The 26992-nt window shown below is 31.1% G+C and overlaps 1 protein-coding gene across 8 annotated transcripts in view; it reads right to left on the reverse strand.

Annotated features, from left to right (window-relative positions):
• Positions 1-4324: 4324 nt before the first annotated feature.
• LOC122710888 (kinesin-like protein KIF13B) overlaps positions 4325-26992 on the reverse strand; it is a 128126-nt gene continuing 105458 nt past the window's right edge. For 4 of the 8 annotated variants that reach the window (XM_043929105.1, XM_043929100.1, XM_043929106.1 and 1 more), the window contains 25 exons: positions 26514-26782; positions 22567-22814; positions 22059-22176; positions 21499-21711; positions 20822-21085; positions 20093-20342; positions 19865-20007; positions 19031-19378; positions 18401-18577; positions 17730-18252; positions 17224-17445; positions 16879-17145; positions 16607-16789; positions 16339-16530; positions 15950-16243; positions 15675-15850; positions 15125-15296; positions 10234-10308; positions 8272-8423; positions 7507-7840; positions 6797-7056; positions 6406-6589; positions 6110-6307; positions 5751-5915; positions 4325-5515 (listed from right to left, as the gene is read on the reverse strand). In XM_043929105.1, the coding sequence (XP_043785040.1) occupies positions 5427-5515; positions 5751-5915; positions 6110-6307; positions 6406-6589; positions 6797-7056; positions 7507-7840; positions 8272-8423; positions 10234-10308; positions 15125-15296; positions 15675-15850; positions 15950-16243; positions 16339-16530; positions 16607-16789; positions 16879-17145; positions 17224-17445; positions 17730-18252; positions 18401-18577; positions 19031-19378; positions 19865-20007; positions 20093-20342; positions 20822-21085; positions 21499-21711; positions 22059-22176; positions 22567-22814; positions 26514-26782 (5516 nt within the window). In that variant the 3' untranslated portion in view covers positions 4325-5426. The remainder of the gene's footprint in view (positions 5516-5750; positions 5916-6109; positions 6308-6405; positions 6590-6796; positions 7057-7506; positions 7841-8271; positions 8424-10233; positions 10309-15124; positions 15297-15674; positions 15851-15949; positions 16244-16338; positions 16531-16606; positions 16790-16878; positions 17146-17223; positions 17446-17729; positions 18253-18400; positions 18578-19030; positions 19379-19864; positions 20008-20092; positions 20343-20821; positions 21086-21498; positions 21712-22058; positions 22177-22566; positions 22815-26513; positions 26783-26992) is intronic. The other 4 variants (XM_043929103.1, XM_043929101.1, XM_043929102.1 and 1 more) reach the window with 4 other exon arrangements.

Here is a 26992-nt window from a genome sequence, read left to right on the forward strand (position 1 = left end):
AGTATCATAGAATAATAAATACAATATTTGAGCACTTTTGAGCTAGTATTTGATATTTGAATGATATTTAACTTTTCGATGTAATAAATAACGCTCATTATATGGGGCGTTAATATCTAAATAGGAATTATCCTCAAGTATAAATTATAAATAAACATATCGTAGTTAAAGATAAAATCGATTATTTGATAGAAATTGTTTTCTATCAAATAAATAAGAACGGAATACGTCGTTCCATGGATCGAGTATTCAAAAAGGTACAATGAACGAAAATTACACGGTCGACAATTCTATTTGGTCGCACCAAGTATAGATTGATTCGATTGCAATGTATAGTGTCGGCCTCGGTATCGCTGGTATAATAACAATCGAAGGGGATGATGATGATGAGGAAAAATGGAGGGATAAAGGGTAGAAGGAATTTATCTGTGAAGCTGGTGCACATCGTATCTATAATTTTCTTACAATACTGTGTCGATAAACGTCTAAGTACCGGTGTGTGTCTGATGGTTTTCTTTTTGCGCACATACCTTTTTTTTATCTTTTGTTATTTGCTCTTTTTTTTTTTTTACACATTACATTAAAATATAACACCAATCTCGATTCGCTTACGTTATACATATATATACGTGAGTTCTTATTTTTTTTTTTTTTGTTTTTTATTCGTTTCTTTTAATGTATTCAGCGATGATCGTTCGAACAGTCTCTCACCGTCAAGCGTTTAGAAGAGTTCCGAATTCAATATTAACATGCTCGCACTTCGCGTTTAATTGACGACACTGGAAAATGCAGGCTCCGCGGATAGCAATTAAGATAAGTAGGAAAGTCTCTGTGTGAAGTGTAATTAATTATTGAGTAGTAACATAATTAAGAAAAAATTGTTTGTTGATGTTATTTTAATTATAACAATTCATTTCGTTAATAAAATCATTAATAAAAATATTTTATTATATTTTTATCGATGAAATCATTTTTTTTATTTATATTTGATTAATAATTTATAGAGTTTCTCAATAACTCAACCAATTTCTCAATAATTTTTTTTATAATTGTTTTGGAATATTTTTTTTTCAAATTATTTCTGAAATAGGATGTATGAATTATTATTTTGAAATTTATATTGTAAGATAATATTATTTTAATAGGTGAATTTGTCATACGTTACTACGCAATATTTAATACGCTGTAAAGATTTTTCTAAAAAATTATTGTGCTGTCAGTTTCGTGCTAATTTTCTTGGAAAAGAAAAAAATTGAAAGATTTCCAATTTCTTTTTTTACTGTTATCCTTTCAACTATTTAGTGGATGGTTATTGTACAATTCTTTGAAATTTGTAAACGCGAATAATCTTACTTTAAGATAATCGTGTATTAAAGTACTTGTAATCAAAATATTTTTTTTCTTAAACAATTGTATGTAAAAAATTTAAAGATTTTGATTGCAATAAAATTTTTATTAAATTATAAATATTCAATTATCAAAAATTCTCATTTCGTTTATCTAATAATTTTCAAGTCAAATTACATTATAGAGAATTAAATTTTCTAAAGTTCCTTTTTTTTTTTTTAGATATTTCAAATCACTAACATAATATTTGTCACTTAACTTAAAGATAATCAACTATAATTTTGATTGCACAAGTACTTAAATACCTTCCCTACTCACGTTTCACAAAAATGGCCCACGCTCTTTAAATCATCGCACACCACTCTCACCATTCTCTCACGAAATTTCCAAATAATGATTATCAGAAATATTTTTGGAGCGTATGCAAGAGCGAACATTGCTGAGATATCACAGCCACAATGGCTGGTTTTTTTTTTGCGATGGATGCGTAAAATGGTACCTTAAATCGGTCGTAATGCATCGGCAGCAGTGCGGAGGATAGAAAAACGAGGGAGCAGCGTAAAACGGCAAAAGATTAAGTCTTCACAGCCTTTCATATAGTTAAGAGAATCGATTAGATATTACAGAGCATTTTATTTTTTACGGTTCGTTTTTTATATTTTTATTATTATTATTTTTTTTTTAATACTCTCGAAAAAATGGACCCGTGCGACCCTTTGTTTCAACTTGTTTTTTTACTTTATTTTATTTACTTTGTGTCTTCCTCTTGTCTTCTCTCTTTCTTTCTTCTTCTTCTTCTTCTTCTTCTTCTTCTTCCTCTTCTTCTTCTCCTGTTTTTTTTTTATCGTTTTTAATTAATTTTTTTTCTGGAACTTAGACCGTGTGTTTCTTGTGTGTTTTGTATTTTGTGGCTGTAGCACTTGCTCGGATAAAAGGGAAGGGGGATAATGTTAAACTCGGAAGTCTTCCAGAGACATTCGTAAAACCGATTGGTCGAAAATATTATTCTAGAATCCGTTTAGGGTATAAAGTGTAGTTGTGAACGATTATCATATTAGATAATTATAACGATAAAAATGGACATTGTCTTATCGTGGGATGGAATAGGCTGTGTAAGCTCCGTCGATGCTAGATGCTCCACTGTGTGTTATTATAAACGTGATTATTATAAACGTAATGAGAAAGAAACAAAAGGCATAAAAAAGAAAGAAAATATGTATGTACAATTTATAACTTTTACAATAAAACAATTATAAGATACTTATAAATAAAATCGAAGATTTTACAATTGTTGTTTTAGAAATTAAACAAAAATTTCATGTTTCATTGTATCGATAAAATATAAACAAAGAAACAAAAAAAAAAAAAAAAGAAAAAACAAGAAATATAATGCATCGTGTCTAAAACGAAAATTATTTTGTTAATCGTATGCCAGGCAGACATGTAGCATCACTGTGACATTTGTGAGTCTTAAATTTTCTTTCATCTTTAATAATCTTGAATTACCAAAAAATGGACAGAGATACCTTCGTCCGCGGCGTTTCCTTTTCGTGTAAATACGCTTTTATTTCTTTTATAATTTTACTTGTAATATTTTTTTTTCTCTCATAATTGCTCGCGAGAAATCAAGTCTCTCTCTTAATTAATTAACCACTGTTTTCAGGAAACGTCGCGTCGTAGGCGAGTTTTTATTATTTATATTCAATAAATATTACATATACAGTAATATGTTCATTATTGATATAGCATTTAGTATTGTTCTAATTGGACAGAAGTTGTTGTTCATGTTGTTGTGATTATTTGGTTGCTGTTGTTCACAATTTGGGCGAATTTTCCTTTCTCTCATTCCTCCACGGTTATCATCTTAATCGTTCATTGCTTCTTTCATTCAACGTTCATTTCTTCGATTCATATCTTTAACCATTTTTCCCTCCTTTATACTATATTCTCCTCTTCTTTTCGTATCCTTTTCTTTTCGCACAATCTATCTTGTAAATTAAAAAAAATATGCGATACCGCCATTTGATTTTTCTCTTATAAACGACACCTTTATTAATCGTCACTTATTACCTTTTTTTTTTTGCACAGTCCTTTTTTTACCTTTTTCCTCCTCTTCCTTCTCTTCTTCTTCTTTTTTTTTTTTTTATCTAAACGAATATATCGTAGATTTATTTATTTATTTATTTATTTTTTTTTTCGTCGAACGAGAAATCAGTATCGTCATCGTCGTACTGAGCAAAAATCACGTTTTGAAATCGTATCAAATATATATATGTATATTATTAGAGTTATATCGCGGTGAAAAATTTTAACCCAAGAAGAGAAAAGTGCAGAATCGAAATCGTGATAAATCGTGGCAAAATCACGATGGAAAAAATAGAGAAAGAAAGAAATAACGTCGAATCAACGTCGGCTATATGCAAATTCAAAAAATACAATGAAGCAAGCTCGTATTATTATTATTATTATTTTTTTTTTTTTTCCATTTTCTTTAATATTCGATCTCTATTATCTAAAACTTACGAACCTAATATTGCGATCCTAATGTGATCGTGTTGCACTCGAATAAAATACACAACTAGCCCGGCGAGTTGATTTGTGATAAATAAAAACGAGGGCCAGTGTGAATTTCCTTTCCTTTCCTTTCTTTTTTTTTTTTTCTTTTTTTTTCTTTTTTTTTCCCCCATTAATTTCTATGATATCGTGCAACACGGCACGATTTTCTTCCACACATTTTGCGCTTTTTATATAAATTAATCGCGTGTCATGTTCGCGTTAACAAACGTAATGCTGGACAGAGGACAATAATTGTATGTTACAATAAAAAGGAACTTAACAGATTGCGCTAAAAAAATACAATATATATATGAAACAATTGTATACATATAAAATCTTTAAATAATCTACGCAACGCGGTAAATTCGTGTTTCGAGAAAAGAATTCTTCTTTTTTTAAATTATTCTTTATATCCATCCTGTATTTATTTATTTATTTATTTATTTATTCTTCCATTGGTTACTTCTCCGACATTCAAAATTACCGCCTGGCAATTTTGGAGAGTGTCTTTTTTTTTCCCCCCCTGTATATTTCTATGTATATGTTATATCAGCAATTTTTTATAAAATTGCCAATTGTTATTTTGTTTTATTATTTAACCGATTGTGGATAACGTAACGTGGCATACATGTATCTGTGCCGATATTTCAATATATTTTTTTTGTTTTTTATTCTCAATTAAACGCAAATTAGATGCTTAGAAGTTACGAAGAATATTAACGTCTAAGAGGCGGTCGATTCGAATTGCCATCAAATGGTAGAAGATTACGGTCGAAATAAGTGACTCCAATATATTTCCCTCTTTCTTCGATAGCGTTAAAAAATGTACAATTGATTACGCGAAACTAAACGGATGCTTCCTCTTATGTAAAAAGTAAATGGCTCATCATCCCAGTCGTTTAAAATAAAAAGTTTTGTGGAATGCTTACAAATTATATATGATAATATATATATTATATATTCGATTGAATATCATCCGCTAACTCTCTCGATACGATGAAAGAAAATAATTCTTTTTGTTCGTATCGATATTCTTGCGCGCAGACGCTTTTTCTCATTCTCTCTCTCATTCGAACTATCTCTCCCTCTCTCTCATTCTCTTTCACTCTATCTCTCTCTCTCTTTCTCTCTTCTTTCGCGCTTAACTCTCTTCCTCTCGCTCTCTCTTTCTCTTTCTCTCTCTCTCTCTCTCTCTCTCACTCTATCTCGCTCTCGCTCTCGCTCTCGCTACGCTACTGAAATGCGAATTAATTGTAGATACTATGCTTCAGAACAGCATATCCTGTTCGAAAAAATTGAGAGAATGTCCCATGCTTTGTGTGATACACATTAATGACCTAATAATTTTTTTTTTTCTTTCAAGTAATATTCATAAGTAATTAGTTATAATCCATAGCTGCCCTAAATGTCTAAGGGACTGAAACACTGCTGCTACACATATCATAGGCATGTAGCAATTAGGATATTTAGTGGCTTATTAGTAAAACGAAGTTATGGTGAAGCGGTGTTGTTGTGTGATCCGTTTACTTGCCCCGTGGTGAAGATCGTGTGCCTGTCGTTGAGAGGCCCTCCCCTCGACTTCGACTTCGGTGCAAGGAATGTAAACCCTCACCTGGAATAAAAAAGAATTTGATTGAAATTATTTGCTTCTTGATTGAAATTAATTATTGCCTTCTTTTTTTAGAAAAATATTATTGCCAAATCCTCAACAATTGAGATTAAAAGACTTGTGATACTTTAATCGATTATCAAGTAAGATATTAAATTATGTAAATTTTGAGAAATCGGAGATGAAATCATGGACAAGTTTGTAAGTAAGTAAAATTAATCAAGCAAAATGTCTTTACCTCTGCTCACACTTCTGCGCATCGGTGCAGGTTGAGGGGTGCTGGTGTAATTTCTAAGTGCTCGGCCCCGTTTGTCTTGAATTAATTTGTCCACTTTGACGAAGATTCCGCATTTCGGTCGACACGTGAAGTACCTATGGCCATTCACAGCACCATCGTTTTTACCTGTAACGAGAAAATTAATAGCCTCGAATCAATATACAATCAAATGAGAAACTTTCATAAATTATTGAAATTCTAGATAAAATTATGGAAAAACTTTTTTTATTAATTTAAGACAGAAGACTAATTGTTAAAAAAAATATTATTCTATATTAGAGAAAATTAACAATCTTCTGTTTAAAAATAGTGAATCTCACCAGTCGGGGCATCAAGTTCAATTCCTATCCACGTCCCAGATGCAAATTCTGTTGGGCCAACATACGCTATCACACCGGAATAGCTGTATGGGCGAACCAACACTGATTCACCAATTACAACCCAGTCTGGGAGTGGAGTTTCGACTCTGCTTAAGTCGTGTCTCGAACCGAAAGCTGAACTTTTGTCGCTCACATCATCTGTTAAGTTTTTAGAAAAGAAAAAAAGAAAGAAATTTAATTAGAATATGTATTTGCAAAATAATTTTTTTTTCTTTTAGTGAATACAATCTATCTACCATCGATTCGTTCAGATGAGCTGTTATCACCGTTTTCATAGGGCATGTTGGGTTGCATTGATTGTTCAAGCCGTGCTGCAGCTTTGCTCTCTGAAAGTTGTGGACGGACCATGGGGAACGAAGCCCTGTGCTGAGAACTCGTAGGCCTTCCTGTGCTAGCAGAAGCTTTTCTTCGTCGCACGACCTGTGATTACGAGATTAATTGCTTAGTTAATACAAAAATGATACAGTTAATTAAGAAAATTCAATTCATTTACTCAATTAATCGTTGAGTAAATATTGAAATTTAATCAAGATATTGTGACTTTTGAGTGGAATTAATTTCAACTTTCTTCATTTCTTCGATTCCTTGAATGTACAGCAAGTAGTATAGAGATAAGAAGATATTTACCTTGCCTGGTGGTAGCTTCGTGTGTACAACCGAACTACCCTCCAAAGGGCTGTCTTCTCCAGAATTCGACGCCTGGCTAATTTCCATGTCGCTTTTTCTTCTATTACTCAAAACCTGGCTCGGTGCATCTTTCTTTTGAATAGAATTTATACGCGTTGCACTGGTATTTGCATCACTGTCGCTTTTCGTCGAAGAAACTGGGCTGTCGATGTCCGCATCCACGTAAGCGCCTGTTTCTTCCAAATTTTTCCTACTACGATCTATAAAATAGATAGAAAAACAAAAGCATGCAATAATTGCATTCTTTGAAATCCTTACAACGAATATTAACCCTCTGCACTCCAACCCTGTTTCGCTCGGTCGAACCAGCAACTCAGATCAGCGATGGTGACCTCATAAGATTACCATAAGATAATTACTCATAAGATTACACCTCATAAGATTATACATAAAGGGCTTAAGAACCTATTTATGAAGCGATATTCTAAAAGAATCAAACATAAATAAATATTGTCGCCGCAACAATTCCAGTGAAGAGTCACCGCTGGAGAGCAAAGGGTTAAGCTTTCGATTCTTAACATATTTTTATGAATATACAATTCTACAGCTGAATAAAAATCTAACGATTTCAACAAATCCTTCAGTTATCCTAACGCAACGAAATATTTAAATATTTAAATATTTGTTCTGTCAAGAGCTGTTCAACTAACCCTCGCCACAAGTGTTCTCCATCACGTTCAAGTTGCCCAACGCGTTAGTCATTTCACCCATGTATTCTTCCGGCGTTTCCTCCACCAACGAGCTGTCCATCCTTTCCGGTTTCTTGTTGTCCAACAAATTTCGATATTCCAGATCCGGGGTCTCGTCCACGCTGATGGATTTGACGGAGATCGAGTCCTCGGACGTGAGATTGGTCGTGGACACAGCTTGGGAACCGTAACCACTGCTGCTCATGCTTGGCGTGTTGATCTTCGTCGATTGAAGTTCGACGAGAGAATCCAGTGTGCGTGAAGAAGTTAGCGGTTTTACTGGTTTCACCGGTGCCTGAACGTAATCGCGTGTGATTTGATTGTGATAATGGCGATAACCGCGAGAACTTAAGAATTTTTCTTTTCTTATTTCTCGATCGTGAACTGATGAGAAGTAACAATTTATATGTTTGATCACACGTTAGCCCATTTTTTATGTTTTTTTTTTCCATTTTTAATTTTCATCCAACAGTATGTTAGATTAATATGTATTTCATTAAAATTTATTTATTTTTCTTAATTAATATTTATGAAATTGCAAATCCTCGTAGGAATTGTTCATATTTATTTAAATATTTCTTTTCGTGAGATCGTGTCACGATCTTCAAAAATCTCCATATTTTGAATGAGAAATGAATGTAATAATCGTGTATGTAAATATACGATTCGAATATACATTATATAAAATAAATGTAAATATTTTCGAGGCTTAAGAACGTGTACTACCTGATACGAATCATATTCGGAGTAATCAGCGTCACTCTTCTCTTCGTCCTCGTCATGAACGGGTGTCGTTACTTGGTTCCCAGCGTTCGACGTTTCCTCGTGCAGGGTGGTCATTCGTAGACCCAATTTGCCACTCACCATATTTGGAGACGCTAAAAGCGAATATTATCCGATCAATAAATGCCATTGGGGAAAGATCAAAATCTCTCGCGTGAAAAATTGTGACATAATTGCAAGAATATCAGGGCCGATCTGGCCACCATGATGAAGATCGACGAAAGGGAATCGATAGATCCATGATTGATCACGATTATTCTCTCTCTCTCTCTTTCTCTCTCTTTCTTGGATAACAACATACATTCCACTTAATCGGGTTTATGATCACACTAAAAGGTGCCAGGTCGGTTCTGATACACATATATCGGTGATTGCAAAAATATCGAACAAAAGGATTGTGTCCATGCTGTTCCTAAAAAAACGAAAAGGGTAATTGTATATATATTCCACGTATTCGACGATTCCTTTGTCAAATTTTTAATTTACATTGATCTGACTATGGATAAAGTTCAAAGATCCCTCCGTTCTAATTATTGGAGAAGAGCAAGATGATCTCGAAATGACAAGAAAAGATTGGATAGAATTCAGTGTATGTATAGTATTTTCATTATTGTTCGGGATTTGGTTTGGGATATAATCTTCGAATAGATTCGAATAATTGGCTAAAACTATAATAAGTATCTATCAAACAATCGAAATTATTATCTTTACGCTTATATTCTGAAAATTCGAATTTCGAAAATAATAGCATTGAGATCTTGGGATCATACATCTCTACGTATCACTTATCATTGTTAAATGATATCCGAATAGATGTCATAGAAATAAAAATTTTTAAATATTTCATAACGAAACATTAACAAATATATTCTACGAAATAATTAAGAATTTCAAATCTAGAGCCCAATTTCGATTATTTTCGATCAAAATTGACAAATACTTTCAATTTGAGATTCTCAGCTAGTTGATTGATTCGGAAGTTTTTTCCTTATCTGATAAATTAATCGGGTAATTTTTGTTTGTTCGATGGATTTGGATATCCTTAAATTATTTATTATCCTGTGTGTATTTCTACGTGTCAAAATGAGTATATATATGAATAAAATTTCTTAATCGAAGTAAGTGTTCGAATGAGATACTAAAGATCCAAAAGATTCAAGCACATAATACGTGGAATATAAGGCAGCCTGAAATAAAGGTAAAACAGAAGTAGAAAAAAGGTATCGTAAGGTAAATCGTAATAAGCAATAAAACATCGAACACATATGGGAAACTATGCACTGCGGCACGATAAGGCTGCAGTTCCAATAAGGACATTAACTACGGAGAAAAAAGATATCGAACGAAAAACGGAATGGTTTTATCGATATCTATTATCATATTGTGCTACGTAATAATCGAAATAAGGTGTAAGGAAACCAAATAGTCTACTAATCACTACGAGAATGATCGAATAGACTCTTTCAAACTTGCCAGGATTTGATTAGATTTCTGGAAAAACTTAATTCTTTCTCCATCGAAATAATTTTCATATAATTTTTTTTTAGCAATTTTAATATTATTTAACTGTATGATACGAAAATTAAAAATACAAAAATTCTATTTCTATACTGTATCTATAATTGTAGCAACAAGATGTTTAATATAAAATATTGGAGAAAGATTTAAAGAGCATTAATTAAATTAATTTTTAAATTCAATAAAGAAGAATTGTATTTGCAAAATAATTTGCAATTCTTTTTTATGTTCTCTTATAAAATTTTTCAATTAGAGAAAATTACACATTAATGAAATAAAAATTGACTGATCATTATTAATTTTAATCTGAGTTATATCAACCAATCAGAGGGTATCTTTTCATGGCAAATCAGTTTGAAAGAGTTGTCAACAGCGAGTGTCACCTACACTTGGCAGAGGTGGATTGTTGCAGACGTGTCAATGAGTTGAGATTCAGGTTCAGATTCAGGAAAGTTGGTCTCGCTGAAAGGAGATAGACGTACTGATTACACCTGCAATCGTATTCTCCTCGATCATCGCTAAAAACTACATTCTGTTCTCCTCTTAATGGCGAGCCTTCTTAAACCTTTCTTTTTTTTTCTCTTTGCAGGCTTGTCACGTGTGATTGATCATGCCTGTTAGAAGACACTCAATATTATCAATCAAGCCAGATCAGAATGTATGTCTCTGTGTCAAATTCGAAGATTCAGAGAACATTCGTGTTGTACATACAGGTAATTTTAATATTCAGAGGAGAATTGTAAGAAATAGAGACATTACGTAGATATACTTTTTCTTTTTTCATATATATATCATCTATGAAACGATTCAACTCGCCATTTTAAAACAAATCCAAAATGCAAAATATAAATATATATATATATATGTGTGTTAATTGAAATTAAAATAATTCTTTAGAAATATTTTTTGTTATTTTTAAACATTTGAGATGCATCGTGGATTTGTTATAAAATATATTAACAATAATATTATATTAGTTTAAAGTCAAAATAGTGATAGTTATAGTCATAGCGTTCTCAATAAAAGTATCTTCCTTTTACTGTACAGTCGATAGCGTTAGATAGATTCTATTCTTTTATAAAGCATGCTTCACTATGTCTGAAACAATAATCTCATGCATCGCTAAATTACTTTTAATTTTTCTCTCTACACTATTCTGAAATTGTTTACTTTGTATTACTCTGATTTTGTTTGACTTTAAACTAATTTTTTTCTGTGGAGAAAGAAAATGGGATTTTTTAAATTCTTAAAATTTTTTCTTTTAAAATATATTTATTAAATTATAAAATATATTTATTAAATTATAATATAAATATATATATAAAGTTTAATCTATTTCTTTAAATACATTTCAAATTTTCAAATATCCCATTTTCTTTTTTACTCATAAAGCCATAAGCTTTTTTTTTTCTTTTTTTCTCTAAATGAAAAACAATTTAGTCTCTTTATTGATTAACTTATATTTCGATTTATTCGTATAAATATTTCTTTTGTATAAACAAAATGATCCCAAATTGTTTTTCAGTGGCGTATATATCCACCTAAATAATTATTAATCGATAAATATTTATATATATTTACACATATATGATACAGTTACCCTACGTCAGTTTTCTAAAATATCGCTTAATAGCACATTCACAGGTAGAGACAGTAAAAGTAGAACAATTTCACAAGCGATCTTAGTCATCTTTCTCTTTTTACACTTTTTTTTTTTTTTTCATTCTTTACTCTTCGACTAACTGTAATTTGAATCGTGGTAAAAAATATATATTATTTAAATACGCGTTGGTTCACTCTTTAAATTCAGTCTTACGAATTGGTAAATAAATTTTACCAATTTTCGAGAATTCGTCAAACGTAATAATTTCCCAACGTTCGACGAATAATCGAAATGAAAAAAAAAATAAATAAAAAATAAAAAATAAAAATAAATAAATATTTATATATATATGTATATAAAACAGAACTAGATAGATAATCGTTTCTATTCTAATGAAATAAGTTTTGCCAAAATAATTATATCTCATATACCCATGCTTTCGATTGTATAGTCATGATATACAGTGCTAGTGAACATGATTTCTACGTAATGGTGATCTTTGATAGAAACTGCGATAGCCGCGGGAGAAGATCGTTCTTTCATCTTGCTTTTGCAATGCGTTGACGTGACTTTCTTTTAAGCGATCGATCATGAGCAGAAAAATCATTGTGTGAACGTTGTGTGAGCCAGAAACAGAGAAGAGACAATGAACGAACAGAGATTTTGCTTGCACGTAAAAGGGCACATTCGCATGCAACAATAAAACGATGAAACTAAATATAGATAAAACAACATTGCAATTCATTGCAAAGAAACGGTATAGGCATTAACTATTTTCAAAACCTAAAGTGTTGATGGTTCGAAATAAAAAGGAATATAATAAAGCAGCGTGTTTTTTTTTTTTTTTTTAATTTTTGAATATGAGGATAAAAAGCTTAATAAAAAGATAAAGCTTTGTGATCCATCATTAATCATGTTAGAAAATTATTCTAAATCTTTAAACCTCGTTCAAGATTCAAGTTACTTTAATTGAAGATGCTTGAATTAAAATATGTTCATGATTATAAATCAATATAATTATTGAAACTTGAAGAAATATTTTAATATTAAAAAACGTTTCATTCGACAGATTTTATTAATAAGAATAAAAGTATAAAAATTTTGAGAGTAGAAAAGGAATTAAAAATATTAAGATGAAGGGATTGATACACGAATAAGAAGTTCAAATCGACAAAGAAGAGATTTAAAATTAACTTAATAAATTAAATAATTAATCAAACGTTCTACATTCTTCTTATATATATGTAATCTCTTCCAGTTCTGAAAATAGCTATAGATCGCAAAAATGAATAACCATCAATACACATAATATATACAAATATATATATATATATATATGTACATATTTAAGGCTTACTGGAAAACTAAAACAACAGACAGACTCAACCACTCACGAGACATATGTATACTAATCGTCGTTGCCTGTTAGGGCATCAATCAAATATCAATCAAGACTCCATTTTACCTGAGATCAGAATGGAGCCTTGCGTGGGCCGAAATAGTTGTAGAAGTAGTAGACGTAGTGTTATAAACAGAGGAACAGAGAGATAAGTTGCGTATATTAATATAACTTGGAATTGATCGTTCAATTTTGCTACAAAATTCGCTAATTATATAATAAGGCATTTTTAAAAAGAAATTCTTGTGACAAAAGTGGTGGAGCTTAAGTGTCGCTGCTAATAATAAACGCTAGGCAGATCTGAGAAAAAAATGGATCGTTTTTCTTTTCTTCTTTCTTTCTTTTTTTTTTTTTCTCTTCTTTTACCATGCTCAACTCTCTTTTCAATGATCGTGATCTTCGTGAATCACGTTTCGAATGAGATTTCATCGAACTAGAAAAATCGCGTTAACGAAAGAATCGTGCGTAAAAGTTGAACATAGCGTGGTGACATAACAGTATGATAGAAGCTGTAAATAGAATAAATACGAAGTTTCAATGTGTAGTGGTAATTTGCTAAGAGGGAGATCGATATTACCAAACATCTTTAAGGAGAGTGATCAAACGTTTGACGGTGTTTGTTCTAAGTGAGTGAGCGATTTCCTTCCATGGTGTCTTTTTTTTTGATTTGAAGAAGTTGAAAGAATTATCGTTTTTTTTTTTTTTTTCAAATTATTTATCTTTAACCCTTGTGTTGCCACGAAACTTTAGAAGCTTCGTTCGAAAAAATTCTATTAACTTGAAACTTGGATCTTAAAAATTTTTCGTGATACTATTTAGAAATTCCTAAGGTAATAAATTTTTGGATTTATCTCGAATTGAGTTGAAAAAACTGACAAATAATTGGAAAACTTTATAATAATTATCAATATATTAAAAGGGTTAAAAAAGAATTGCGATTCTTTGATAATTGTAATATATAAAGGACACGATGGAAAGGAATGCTAACGATGGATGACATGAATTTCAATAATAAAAAAGAACAAAAAAGGAAACGGATGTAATGATTATCTTCCATTATTCAGAAACAACATATCCAATACCAAAGGAAGACATAACAGTGGAATTTTAAAACAGTCAAAAACTAGGGCAAATCTTAAAGTGACTATCATGGCAAGGTGAGATATATATATATATATATGTATATATAATATTAAAAAACACTGCATAAGCCACATTTCATAAATGAATGAATAGACTTTTCGTCGAATATAATTCAAGAAAGCGAAAAAATCAAGGCAACCAGAAGTGATCGAAAAAACGTAAGTAAATCGGTATATATATATTTTTTCTAAGACTAAGGTCTTCAAAACACAGTGCCATTAAAATTTATCAAAGCGTTTAAATATTATCGATAATTCAATTGTGATTTAAGCAAACTAAGATGTTGCATTCATTAAATGATGAAATTCGCATAAGATTATAAATTCGTAAATTCCAATCAAAGAATAAAATAAAATAAAGAAAAAAAAAAAAAAGAAAAAAATAGAAAAAAGAAAAACAAAGAAAAGAAAAACGTTAAAAATAAAATTCGATTAAATTTTATGTAAGTAGCAATCCATTTAGCATAAATAATTCTGCGTTCAGTGTAGCAAGCTCTGTATCAAAGAGCAGCGTAATAACGAAACAAAATAAGATTTGATTTGCTAAATTTGCTACGCCTTCATCAACATCATGGCAAAAACGCTTGCGGAGCAAAAGAACTCTCTTGCAAGAAATTTTGGAATTACCTTTTTGTTGGCGTGCTTATGGTAGTACCGTTGGATATTGTTAACAGTTATTATGAACAATAGTAACGTGTTAATTCAATCGTTGATTAATTACGATTAAGATATTAAAAGTGATATGCGATATCAGTTGTATTATAATAAAATGGATTACTACAGAATGAACGGTGAACTAATGAATGAGAAGATGAATTGTATGAGTGAATATATTTTGTGTGAACAATAAGAAAAGAATCCTTTAGTTTATTATTATCTTATTAACCGAGTTATCAATTATTATTTCCTTTCTTACGCGTACATCTTCTATGATTTCATAAATTATATTATTCAAAATTTAATTATTTATTCAATAAATTCAAGGAACAAATAATTGTATACATTGATATATTTCCAGTTGCTATTTTATATAGGATGTGCAATTAAGAAATCATAGAACGTTTGTGATTTTTATTATTATTGAAAATGTTTCACTGGAAAAATATAATAAGTGTGATGCGAACATTTGCTTACCGATTCCGAATGGTTTAGAAACTGGCGCAGAAACGAAGTTCTCATCGTTTCTGGTGTGACCCGTGGATGCACGACGCGAATGAAGTATTCCATTCAACTCGGTGTTGAGATCAGTCACGCTTTCAGAACGTGTCACGTTTAGAGAGTCCATCGAGGTGTCGGATCTCATGATCTGTAAATAGCAGGTATATCGTGTTACTCGCTATTATATCTTAAAACAGATATTATATGACGTAACCATAGTTTGTCTAGAATTATTTGAACTGAGAGTAATAGTACAAATTGTCCATCTTGTCAATTTTAATCCTTCTTTTTTATCTTCCAAATCATCAATGAGATTTATTTTACAATATTAAAATGTGCGATCAAATGATTCTAGACAAGCTAGAAAAGATGGCAAGAACCCAAAGAGCATTAAATGCAAATAAAAATTTCTAAGATTCTACTGATTCTATTGAAATGAAGGAAAGAAATATTTGAATTTGAAGGGAGAAAATACCAAAATATAAAAAAATGGAAAAGAAGAAAACAAATTAAACGAAAAGCATACAGTGCGTCCGAGACGGCGTAGAGGCAGTAGTACCTGCGAGAAGTTGGGTACGCTTGCTGTCTTGCGCATAAGTGGTTGACCTTGTGCTTGCAGTAATTCTTTTACCGCGACACTTTGTCGTAACCGATCTAAAGTTAAGATACTTTCCACCGCAGAAACACCGCGTGTATATTTTTCTAAGCAAACATCAGACATGTGAGTTTCAATTATGCTTTTGTCCAAGTTGATCGATCTTCAATTTATAAAATATTCTGCGAAATAATTGTTAAATTTACCAATGTAAGTTTCACCGTCGCATAGGCTGTTGTCTTCGCCACTCGCGGCTATCTGTGCCAAACTCTCGCGATCCTCCAGTTCTTCGCTAGCCTTTGGTATATTAGACACGACCTCGTATGTGACTCCAGTTTGGGTCAAACAATCTGTACGGACGATCCTTTTGAAAATTCTGTCTGTGATACTTTGTCGTTTGTAGATGTTCAAGGCCAATCTTTTGCGCAGTACGAGGTCCATTGGCGCTGGATGAGAGAGTCGTATCGTTGTTTTCAAAATTAAAAATACCCGTTCGTTGGCTGAAATACGAGAAAATTGGAAAAATATCATATTATTGTTACAGTTTGAAATATTGTAATTTTCAATATTTTTAACTATTGAATTACAACTTTACCGTCTGTGACTTTGTTCAGATGTTTGTTATCGTGTATACTGGAGTCCCAAGCAGCGATGGCGCACACATCCTTCTCTATGTGACGAATTATAGGCAAATTGTAAAACTTATTGCCATGTTCTTTGGGTAATATAGAATTAACCCCAGTGACGGAAACTTCTTCCCCTGACTGATGCGTTGAGAGATCGTCGGCTGTAAGTATTTAGTCGTAGAGAAATCATGAAATATTATATTACTGGGTATATGAATAAGGTAAAATTGCACACACCGTTGAGATCAAGAAACAGAACAGGAATGTGTGGTTCCATGCCTGCAGGAGGATTCCAATCAGCAGGGGCACCAGGGATTCCTGATCCTGCTGCAGGAACTAACACTGCGTTTCTTTCTTCCGTTAAACTGACCCATTGATCTACTAGACTTTGTTCTCGTTCTATATCTTGTTCAGTTTTATCTATATAATAGAAATCATACTTAATTGATACTCAATTAGATTTATCATGGTTTGAATTAATATTTCAAGTTTCTATCATATAGGCATACCCTGTTTATTAATAAGTTTTTGTATCTGTTGATCCAAGTATTGTCTCCTTCTCATTAAGGCTTCGCTCCATTTTTCTCTTAATATGCTCAAGTCTTCATCCTGATAACTGTCCAATGGAATTTGAAGACGATTCCTTACAGACACGCTACCAACTGCTATATTTAATATCGATTGGCAAATAATGGGTAATGTTCCTGAATTTTGTACTGGTTTTACACGAACTTGTATTCGTCGTTGCTGCCCCTGACGTAATTGATAAATACCCCCTACAAACAAATATAAATTATATTAATTTCAATGTATTAAATTGTATCAAGTTTAAACGTAGAGAAGAACATGCATACCTGTCCACGTATCTTGCTTTACAACTACGTCCACTGGCGAATATTCTCCTTGCTCGTTCAACTCTTGAATTTCAACCCATAATTCGATCTTCCTTGTTAATTCCGACCATCGATCAGCCAAAGATCTAGCTTTGGCAAGTTGTTGCTCGACTTCCCAGCCTGGTTTGCTTCGGGAAAATCCGGCACTTCGGTGTCCCCAAACTTCTATGCTTAAGGCCCCTTCTGCAAATGAAAAAAAAAAAATATATATTTTTTTATACACTTCAACTTTTTCCATTCATAACATCAGATCATTCCATGAATTAAATTTTTGAAGAACTGGATTAAAAAAAGATTTACATTAGATAGATTTTATGAACTAAGAATAGAAAGCACACTGGATAACTTATATTAAATTACCTAATTTCAAATGCTCTGATACTCGAAGCTCTCTCACATATGATAAATATTATTGTATAATCTGTTAATAAATTTTAATTTTGCAATAAATTTTCGCGATAACTCACCTGCACAGTGTTCGATAAACTCCTCCGTAATAGGCACGGTAAAATCATTCGTGTGATCGAACTTGAACACCAGAGAGTCTCTTTGCCCTATCTGGCAATTCGAGTTCAATTGTTCCGAGTTGTCCACAGCTGGGACCACTGTGGGATCCGGATAACCGCAGAACATGTACTGACAAAATACAAAATGGCTCAGGGACAGTGGCAAGCCGGTTGCTTGCTTGATAGTCACGCGGCACGTGATGTGACTGGAGCCGGAATAGTCCTCAGGCTCTGACGAGGTCGAGTCAGCCGACGATTCCGACGCAGCCTCGCAGATACGATCCTGAGGGAAGTGACCAGATATGCGACTAATCTCGACCTGCAGTCGTCCAGCGACTTCTCCTTGTTGGCTGATAATTGGCGTGTGATAATCTAATCGAACGTCGTGAAACAAAACCTCTAAGAAAATATTCGCTACTCCAATGAGATTGTGATTCTCCTGGGATTCGTAGAAAGGATCTTGAGTTTTTCCGGGCACTTCATCCTGTTTGAATTTAGAAAAGTTTTTCAAATTAATTGATTTCAAGTTCAGTTCGCAAATTAGAAAGTTTTAATTTTTTTTTTTTTATAAAAGTTAACTTAAAGAGGGGTTTTTGCTGTTTAAGAACTTTTTGAATTCGTTAGAGTTGTACCTTAATGGCAGGCAATCGTTGACAATTGTTGGGATCCTTTCTGTCTTCGTACATATCCCGCATGTCGACTAATTTGTTTTCTAACTTCTCCATGGACCACACCTGGCTACCCATATTTGTCCTTTTCACTAGAATCGCAGGCTCGCTAACGAATGCGCCCCGCTGAAAAAATACACTCTACATGTCGAAGAGTGTGAAAGCAGAATAAAATAAAGCAAAACGAACACAAACATAAATAACAAGATAATGGAAATCAATAAAATAAAAAAAGCACGGTGTAAAATCAAACGTGTCAATCATAAATTAAGAGAACAAAGATAAATGTATAATGTAAAGTATATTCAAAATACAAAATGAAATCAATATTAATTAAAAATTAAATAAAATTAAGAAATTTATAAAAGAGTTCGTTCTTTCGATTCTTTAAAATATTGTCTTCAATAAAAAAAAAATAATATTAATTTAGTTACATAATACATCAGTGTCTATAAATAAAATTTGCTGTCTTCTAAAAGAATAGGAAAGATAATACATATTTATAGGAAAGATAATACACATTTATACATCTTTAATGATCAATTTAGAATAAATTAATAAAGTAAACTTATTATTTATGTCAACAAGTATTACCTTTCTGTTTGGACTTAAATTGTTGGGCGGAATTTGTAGAGTGACACTAAACTTCGTTTGTTTCCCCATCTCTTCTGCCAAGAAGTTAGCTTCCTGTACCAAAGCGTTCGCCTTCAAAATGTCGGCTTTCAATTGGCCTAAACTTCTCTTAAACATCTCGTCCCTTTCTTGAGCCCACTTCTCCACCCGCATTTGCGTAGTTGGTGTGCAAGCAGGAAGTTTACCACTTTGACTGCCCCTTAGGGGGTCGTATGGTACGTAAGGAGAATAAGGTGTCGATGGAGACAAAATGTTGCGAAGCTGCTGGAACTGACGTTCGTATTCTTGTCTCTGTTTCTCTAACGCGACCTAAAGATAGAAAGAAATCGTCACGTTTAACTTGATAAAACTTGATAAACAAGATACCTAAGATTTATATGTATCTGAATTTTTGGTAACTTGTGATAAAAAGAATTAAGACTTATCAGTTAGAATTCTTAGAAATTCAATCTTCTTATCATTAAGAGCATAAAGATTTGTAGCAAATATAGAAGTTTCTGAAAAATAATAAAGACATAATATTTATGATAAAATTGTTGCCACTTATCAATCAAGTAATAACATCAAATAATGCATTTTAATATTATTTTATAATATTCAATTCTATAATCATTTCTTGCTGGTCTTTACATTGACCATGTATAAATTCTTAAAATAATAATTTCACAATCAATTTCCTATCTTTAATATCAACAATATCTCTTCATCAAAGTTTATAGAACCAATCTCTCTTCTCTTTAACATCAGCAATATCTCTATAAATCCTCATCAAACATCATTTATCCCCAAGCATACCTGTTTATCTTCCTCATGCTGCTTCTCGAGTCTGGCGATGGCTCTTTGTATAGGGTCGTTCGACAGCTCGTTAAGCATAAGTTCTTCCCGTGCAAAGGTGTAATCGATATTCTGTGCCGGCGTCTGAGGTTCACTGTTGATCGCTGGAAGCAGAAATAGTCACATGCATACACGAATATCACGCATCGATCTCAAAGAATTCAATCAACGATATCCATTAAGCGTTACCTGTTGCGCTTCTGGGACAATTCACCCGGAAGAAATGATGATTTCCCCAGACGATCCTGTCGCCGTGCAACAACGGTGTTTTCTCAACTACCTGAGTGCCGTTCACGAAACACCTAGCACCATTTAATGGCGTCATATAGAGGCCAGTCTCCTCTATCGTGATAACACAATGCTCAGGCAGGATACCAAGTCCGTGCAATTGGATATCTTGCTCTGTCTTGGCCGAACGTCCCCCAACCAGAGTCCTTTCCTAATTTTTAACAAACATAAATGTAATCAGAAATATCTATTTATCTATTTTTATAACTTTACTCCATTTGTACATCAAAGTGGAATGATGAAATGGGATTCTTCATTCATTTAAAATTGATCTTTAATTAAAAAATATTCATCTTATTTTTGTGCACAAAGAATAAAATGAAAGAAACTAGTATATGGGAACATGGTAGATGAATGAACAAAAATTATATTTGATTCATTTTTTTTCTAGTATATTTCTACTTGTCAGAGATAATAATTAAAAATATAAGATAGAATAAGGTAGAATAATTATTAACAATATATTTTTAATAGTTATTCTAAGAATTATATAAAGGATTCAATAGAAAAATGAGAAGTTTTAAACAAATACAGTAATGTGTTTTAAAATTTGAAAGGAAGTCTGGTTTTATTCATAGTTTTTTCAAATTAAAAATTCTGTCATTTGTGTTCTAAGGCATTTTTAGATACCTTTAGATAATAAACTAGCAGCTCATTTAAGCTTGGATCGTCATTCAGATTAACGAGGTAATATTTGTTCTTTTCCACTTGGATACCAGAGGCTTGGACGCTGATTCCCATTTTCTCTAAGGCTTGTTGCCTCTCGTGTTGCAGCCTCTCCGTTTTCACCAGCTTCTCTTCCCATGTTTGTGACATTTCTTTCATTAATCGTTCCGATTCCGACAGCTTCTCCGTTATATCTGTGCGTTGCTGGCCCAATATCGATCCCTGTCCCTTTGTAACAGAGAGATAAAATTGGAAGAGGTTTAATAAAGTCAAAGAATAATTTTTTTAAAAAGAAAAATTTCTAGTCGGTATTAAAAATTTACTTCAATAACGATTAAAATATCTAAATATAAAATGGATTCAAAATATTATGAAGAATTAAAATTAAACTTTAATAATGTTACACTCATAACTTTATCTAATATCAATTAAATATTCATTCAAAATATTATTCTGTTTTTTCAATCATTTTTTTTTTAAATATTAAATTAAATTAGAAACAACACGATCATCTAAATATTTAGATCTTAAACTTATAAAAGAATTTTTCCAAGACTTTAGTGGCTCTAATGGTTCATATTTGTTCAGCTCGTCTAACATAAAATTAATATATAAGTGTTAACATGTCTTAATCAATTTACAGTTGCATGTAACAGCATCTCTTTCAGTGCTTCCACTTCTTGCCTCAATTCTCGAATGATTCTTGCATTTGGATCCTCGTTGACCACCGCATGATTAACAATTCTCTTAGCTCTGTCCGCGTATCGTAGAGTGGAAAGCGTTTCCTCGTAATTATCCGCAGCTGGAGATATAGTGGCCACCATTACGGTTTTACTATTCCCACCAAGATTATCCTAATGATAAAATACGAAATGTGGTTGTAAACGAAGAAATTACATTTAAAATTAATTAAATCTTTCTTAAATGTAAAAATAATGGAAAAAGTTTTATTTCATTATTTATGAATACATATAATGCAATTTTATAATTGTACAGTTTTGTAAATTTGTATATTATCGATTATATAACATTAATATATAATAATTATCAAAAAAATATTTTCATATTAAGTGATTCTATTAGCAATTTCATGTTAATACGCTCTTCAGCTGTACAAGTACGAATGTAATGTCTTTTTTATTGTTATTACTTAACAATTAAGAAATTCATTATTTAATACATCGTAAGTATTAAACAATACCTTCAGCAGCCACGTTAAAACAGAATCTCTATACGGCACGAATTTGTCTTTATTTTTATTACTTCCGGAATTCTGATCCGCCAGCTTTGAAATGACTAGACCCAACGTCGTTAGGGATCTGTAAATATTTATTTCTCTTATATCTCATAATCCATCATTTCTTTCTACATTCTGTGTGTTTATGCAATCGAACTCAAATCATTGTAAACACTTCTCACGAAAAAAAACAAAAAAATACAAACATTCGATTAATTTGATCTACAAATAAATATATATATATTTTCAATATTCTTAAATATATATATATATATTTTCAATATTCTTAATTACATCGAATATTTTTAAATATTACTTTTTCATGTATTTATTCAATTCTCAATGAACATTATTATCTTCTCTAAAAAAGCAAGATAGGAAAATTGATATTCGATCAATTCACAATCAAAGCTCAATGATTTCACGTCAAATTTCCTCTTCCAATATAATGATAATAAACTATTCTCATTACTTGTTTATATTGCTTCCTTCTTTAAGCCTATCGCCCACCGCCCCAGTTTTCACAGCCCTTTCGCTCCCCGCCAAGTCCACCAAGCTCATCCTCGACACTTTTTCACCGCTGACACCGCTCTTCGAATCCGTCAACGTCTGCGTCAGAATGACGGAGAACACTGCGTGCGAACGCGAGCTCTCAGAGTTCATATTCGTCGCCGCAACTGTCCTCGACTTGTTGCCCTCCGCCATCAGATTGTCGATGTCCTGCAAAATCGTTCGCTCGCTTAGCTCTCTCGTCGATTTCTCTCGTTATCGATAACGATTTTCTCTCCAACGCGAGAAATCCTGGATAGATCCAGGTTCGGTTTAACCGACTGGTGAAAGGTAATTTCTGGACTCGAGTTACCTGGAACAGTTACCTGGAGGATTTCGTTCGTTGTGGAAGTGTTGGGAAATTAGGGTAATTGGGTTGGGAAATTCAGCTGATGGAATGTATGGTTTAATGATGGTAACAGGTTGGTCGGGGATGTTGTGTAAGTGGTTCCTGAGATTTTCGCTAGTTGGAAAATTCAATTGAGATTGGGCAGTCACGTTTGTTTGATCTTGCAATCTTTTGGGAAAAGATTTTTCTTTCAGTGGTGAGCACAGTGTTATAATAGTTAATAAAAATGTAATAAGGAAAAAATTGGTTGAGCATGATTTTTAAAATGGGATGTATTGTATTAAGCCTTTGTGATTCTACGTTAAATAATTGGATTTGGAATTTTATTCCAATCTTTTTTTTTTAATTTTTAATATATATGAAATATACTTCTTTTATAATTTAATTCACGAGAAATATTACAATATTGTAAATGTTTCTTTTGATTTTCAATAGATTGTAAAATTATAGAGTTTATCAAGGATCTTTCAATTAACAATGTTAGAAAATTTAAATTATTTATGATAAAAGTAGATTTAAATTGTTCTTTTAGTTTTTTAGTTCATTTTTGTTTTACAAAATTTCACAAACTTTTAACTTTCTTACTCAATTTCAATAGATAATAAGGTATTCCATATTCACGATAAAAAAATTGTATTAAAAGAATAATGGAGCCGAAAAATGTGATATGATACTATCCTAGTTCACAGTCGATGAGGCAAATTGAAACTTATCACGCGTTACTGGTATGCACGAAACGTGTTTGTTGCATAAAAGAAGTAACCACTACCTTCGTTACATATAAAACGACCTGATTTTACTTTCTTAAAGGATCATATATCATTTTATATATATATATATATCTTTATTCGTTTAATGCACATTGCTCGAACGATCGGTAAAAGTCATTCGATCGATCCTAATCGTGATAGTTCAATCAACTCGATCAAGTTGGATAACGAAAGGATAATTGTCATGTTATTCGAATATATTTTTCATAGATCATTACAGGGAAAGATTTCAATATTTAGTTGAAATGAATTAGATTTTTTATTTTGGATAAATTTTGAATAAATTTTAACATCATATAATCAAATATATATTATTGATCAACAGGAATTAACATTAATAAAATTCAAGTATTTAAATTTTAAAATAATTAGATTCCATTATCAGTAAGGAATTCAATAGAAAATAGGTACATATCACATTTTTATAATTTTTGAATTTTTGAATAAAGACAATCAATTTATAAAATATTAAAAGAAGGATAAATTTAAGTTTTTCTCTCCGATTTAAAATTTGTTTAATCTAATTTCAAAGTATTATTAATCAGTACATATTAGTATTTGCATAATTGAATGAATAAATAGAATAAATTTCAATAAATAATATATGTAATTTAATATGTAAAATATCACAGTGGCTATTAGTAATTTGCATTTACACTTGTCAGATATACTATGACATCATCAATGGGATCAATGGTGATGTTAAAATTAACTGAAATATTGCGATTAAATAAATGATTTCAAAATAAAACTTTGTCGGAAAGCAATATTTATTATGTAAATCAAGCGACACCTTAATTGCAATACTTACATCATATTTCAATTAAATATTATAGATTTTTTTAACATTTTATTATTTTTATTATTTTTGCATATTATTTTCATTCGTGTGTTTATGGGGAAAATAAAGAATAAACATATATCAAGTTATTTAAATTACTGGCTATTGACATTTTCACATTTTCAATCATAGTAAAATTGATATCTATGATTATAGTTCTATATAGAGATACATATAATAAATTATTTAATGATTTATAAACTAGGTAAAAATTTTTTTTTTTAATTTAAAATAAAATTGCATTAACTCTTATAATTAATATTATTGGATTATATAGATTGATGATCTACATAATAATTTATATTAATTTTTCGAATGGAAAAATGCAATTTTAATTTAATGACAACTGTCATGGCCACTTATAGTTCAACGAAGATTTGAATCAAAGGTTAATGCGATTCTTTTAATTGGCATCAGAGTATCAATTAAATTACGAACACCAGACAAAATATAATTAAAGTATAATACATGAACTTTCTGTATGGTTTCTAATTAAGAAAGACCTCAATTCGAGCATCGCGCTTTTGTAGTTTTCATCCATGGAACAAAGCAAGTAAATATTTGGATTAAAATCAAGTGTGGAGTATGTAAACATACGATAATGAAATTATTATTGTAGGTTATAGCGAGTTTCTGATTTTGTCTCGTTCTGATCGTTCGTATCGTCATATTAATTCTATTTTATATTGCGAATATTTTAAAATTGATATTATTACTAAAAAGAAATAAAAGCAAAAATTAAATAAAGGAACATTTTATAAAAGCTTAAGATTAATAATACAAAAAAATATCGGTTTTAATGAAACTGTATAAATTTATAACGACACGGAAAAAAGAAAATAAAAAGAAATAAAATAATAAATTATGTGATAAATTTCTAAATATCTAAAAATTAAAGAGTTGTTAGTCATTTAATTCCTGTAGTCATAAACAATTTCTAGTTTTGTAGTTTAATTGCAGAAAATGGTATATTATTAGAGAAATTAAATTGACGAATTACTGCAATGACAGATATTGATCATAACAGTTTCATTTTGGAGTTGTGCCAGTTGCTAGACAAAACAACCGATAAATAAAACCGATGTGATTTGTTGTTTTGCGTAAAAACTAGATAAGATATGTTAGTTATTATTCATTGATAAATGATAATTGAAAAGAATTTTCACAAATTGATTGTGATTAAATAAGATATATCGTTGAAAATGTAAAGATAATCATATAACTAAATAATTATCTAATTAATTAAATTCTAATTTTCTACATGACAAAATAATAAATTTCTATATGATTTTTCATAATTTAAAAATTAAATAACTAGAATTTAAATAGATAATAATAATTTAACGTGTAATAATTGGATAACATATTATAATTATTATTTGACTGATAAGATAATTTATATTTATATTTATTCAAAGATATTCGTTTAATTTAATGATTCAACAGTTTATTCTATCAACGATTCTAAGCGAATCTGAATAGCTCAATGATCCATATAATAATTCCAGGATCTATCCTATTTAATGATTCTAGGATTCAATAGCTTCATGCTATAATATTATTCTAACTAACGCAGGATTCAATATGGTGATTCAATAGCTTAAATGAATTCTGGAAACCAATATCTGGAAATGGCTCGATTCCAGAATTTGATATCTATTTTCATTTTCTTTTGCAAAAAAATATTCCAAGATAAAATTGTAATCAAAACACACGAAAAAAATTCCAAAACTTTGAGTCGAGTAAATTTTACACCAAATAAAAATTATCAGACAGCTGTAAAAATATTACAAAGATGTTTATCAAAAATACTTAAAAAAAAAAAAAAAAAGATATATATAACTTAACAAAATATGTATTTTCTGTATTCTTAAGTATATATTCTCCTCATGAATGATGGAGGATCTTACCTGAAACGACGTGACAGCAAGCTGACTAAGCCCATCCACATACGGGCCTAGAACATTGTGTTCCCTGACTTTGAGCGACTGTTTGTTCGGCTTTGGATCCAGCAGATCGTGCACCTTCTCGTTGTAGATCTCCATATACGAAACTTCAACCTTGTAGGTCAATTCCGAACTCTGCTGCTTCGCGATCATGTCGAAGAGGTTGTCGCACAGCCGAGGTATTATGCCCTTGTTGTCACCGCTTCCCATCATCGTGTATGATTTCCCGGACCCTTTTCAAAAATTCGTATTTTTTGAACACATATTTATATGAATAATTTCAGAAAAGGAAAAAATTGCTTCTTTTTAGTGAAATTTTTCGCCAATGTTTTTTTCTTCTTATAACAAGCAAACGTAGAATTATTAAAATTGATTATTAAATTAGATTAAGTGGATTTGTTTGAAGTTAGAGTTGTTAGTTTGATAAAATGATTATATCCTGA

Source organism: Apis laboriosa, unplaced genomic scaffold (assembly GCF_014066325.1).
Source record: "Apis laboriosa isolate Shangri-la unplaced genomic scaffold, ASM1406632v1 scaffold15_cov152, whole genome shotgun sequence".
In the NCBI taxonomy this organism is placed as follows: domain Eukaryota; kingdom Metazoa; phylum Arthropoda; class Insecta; order Hymenoptera; family Apidae; genus Apis; species Apis laboriosa.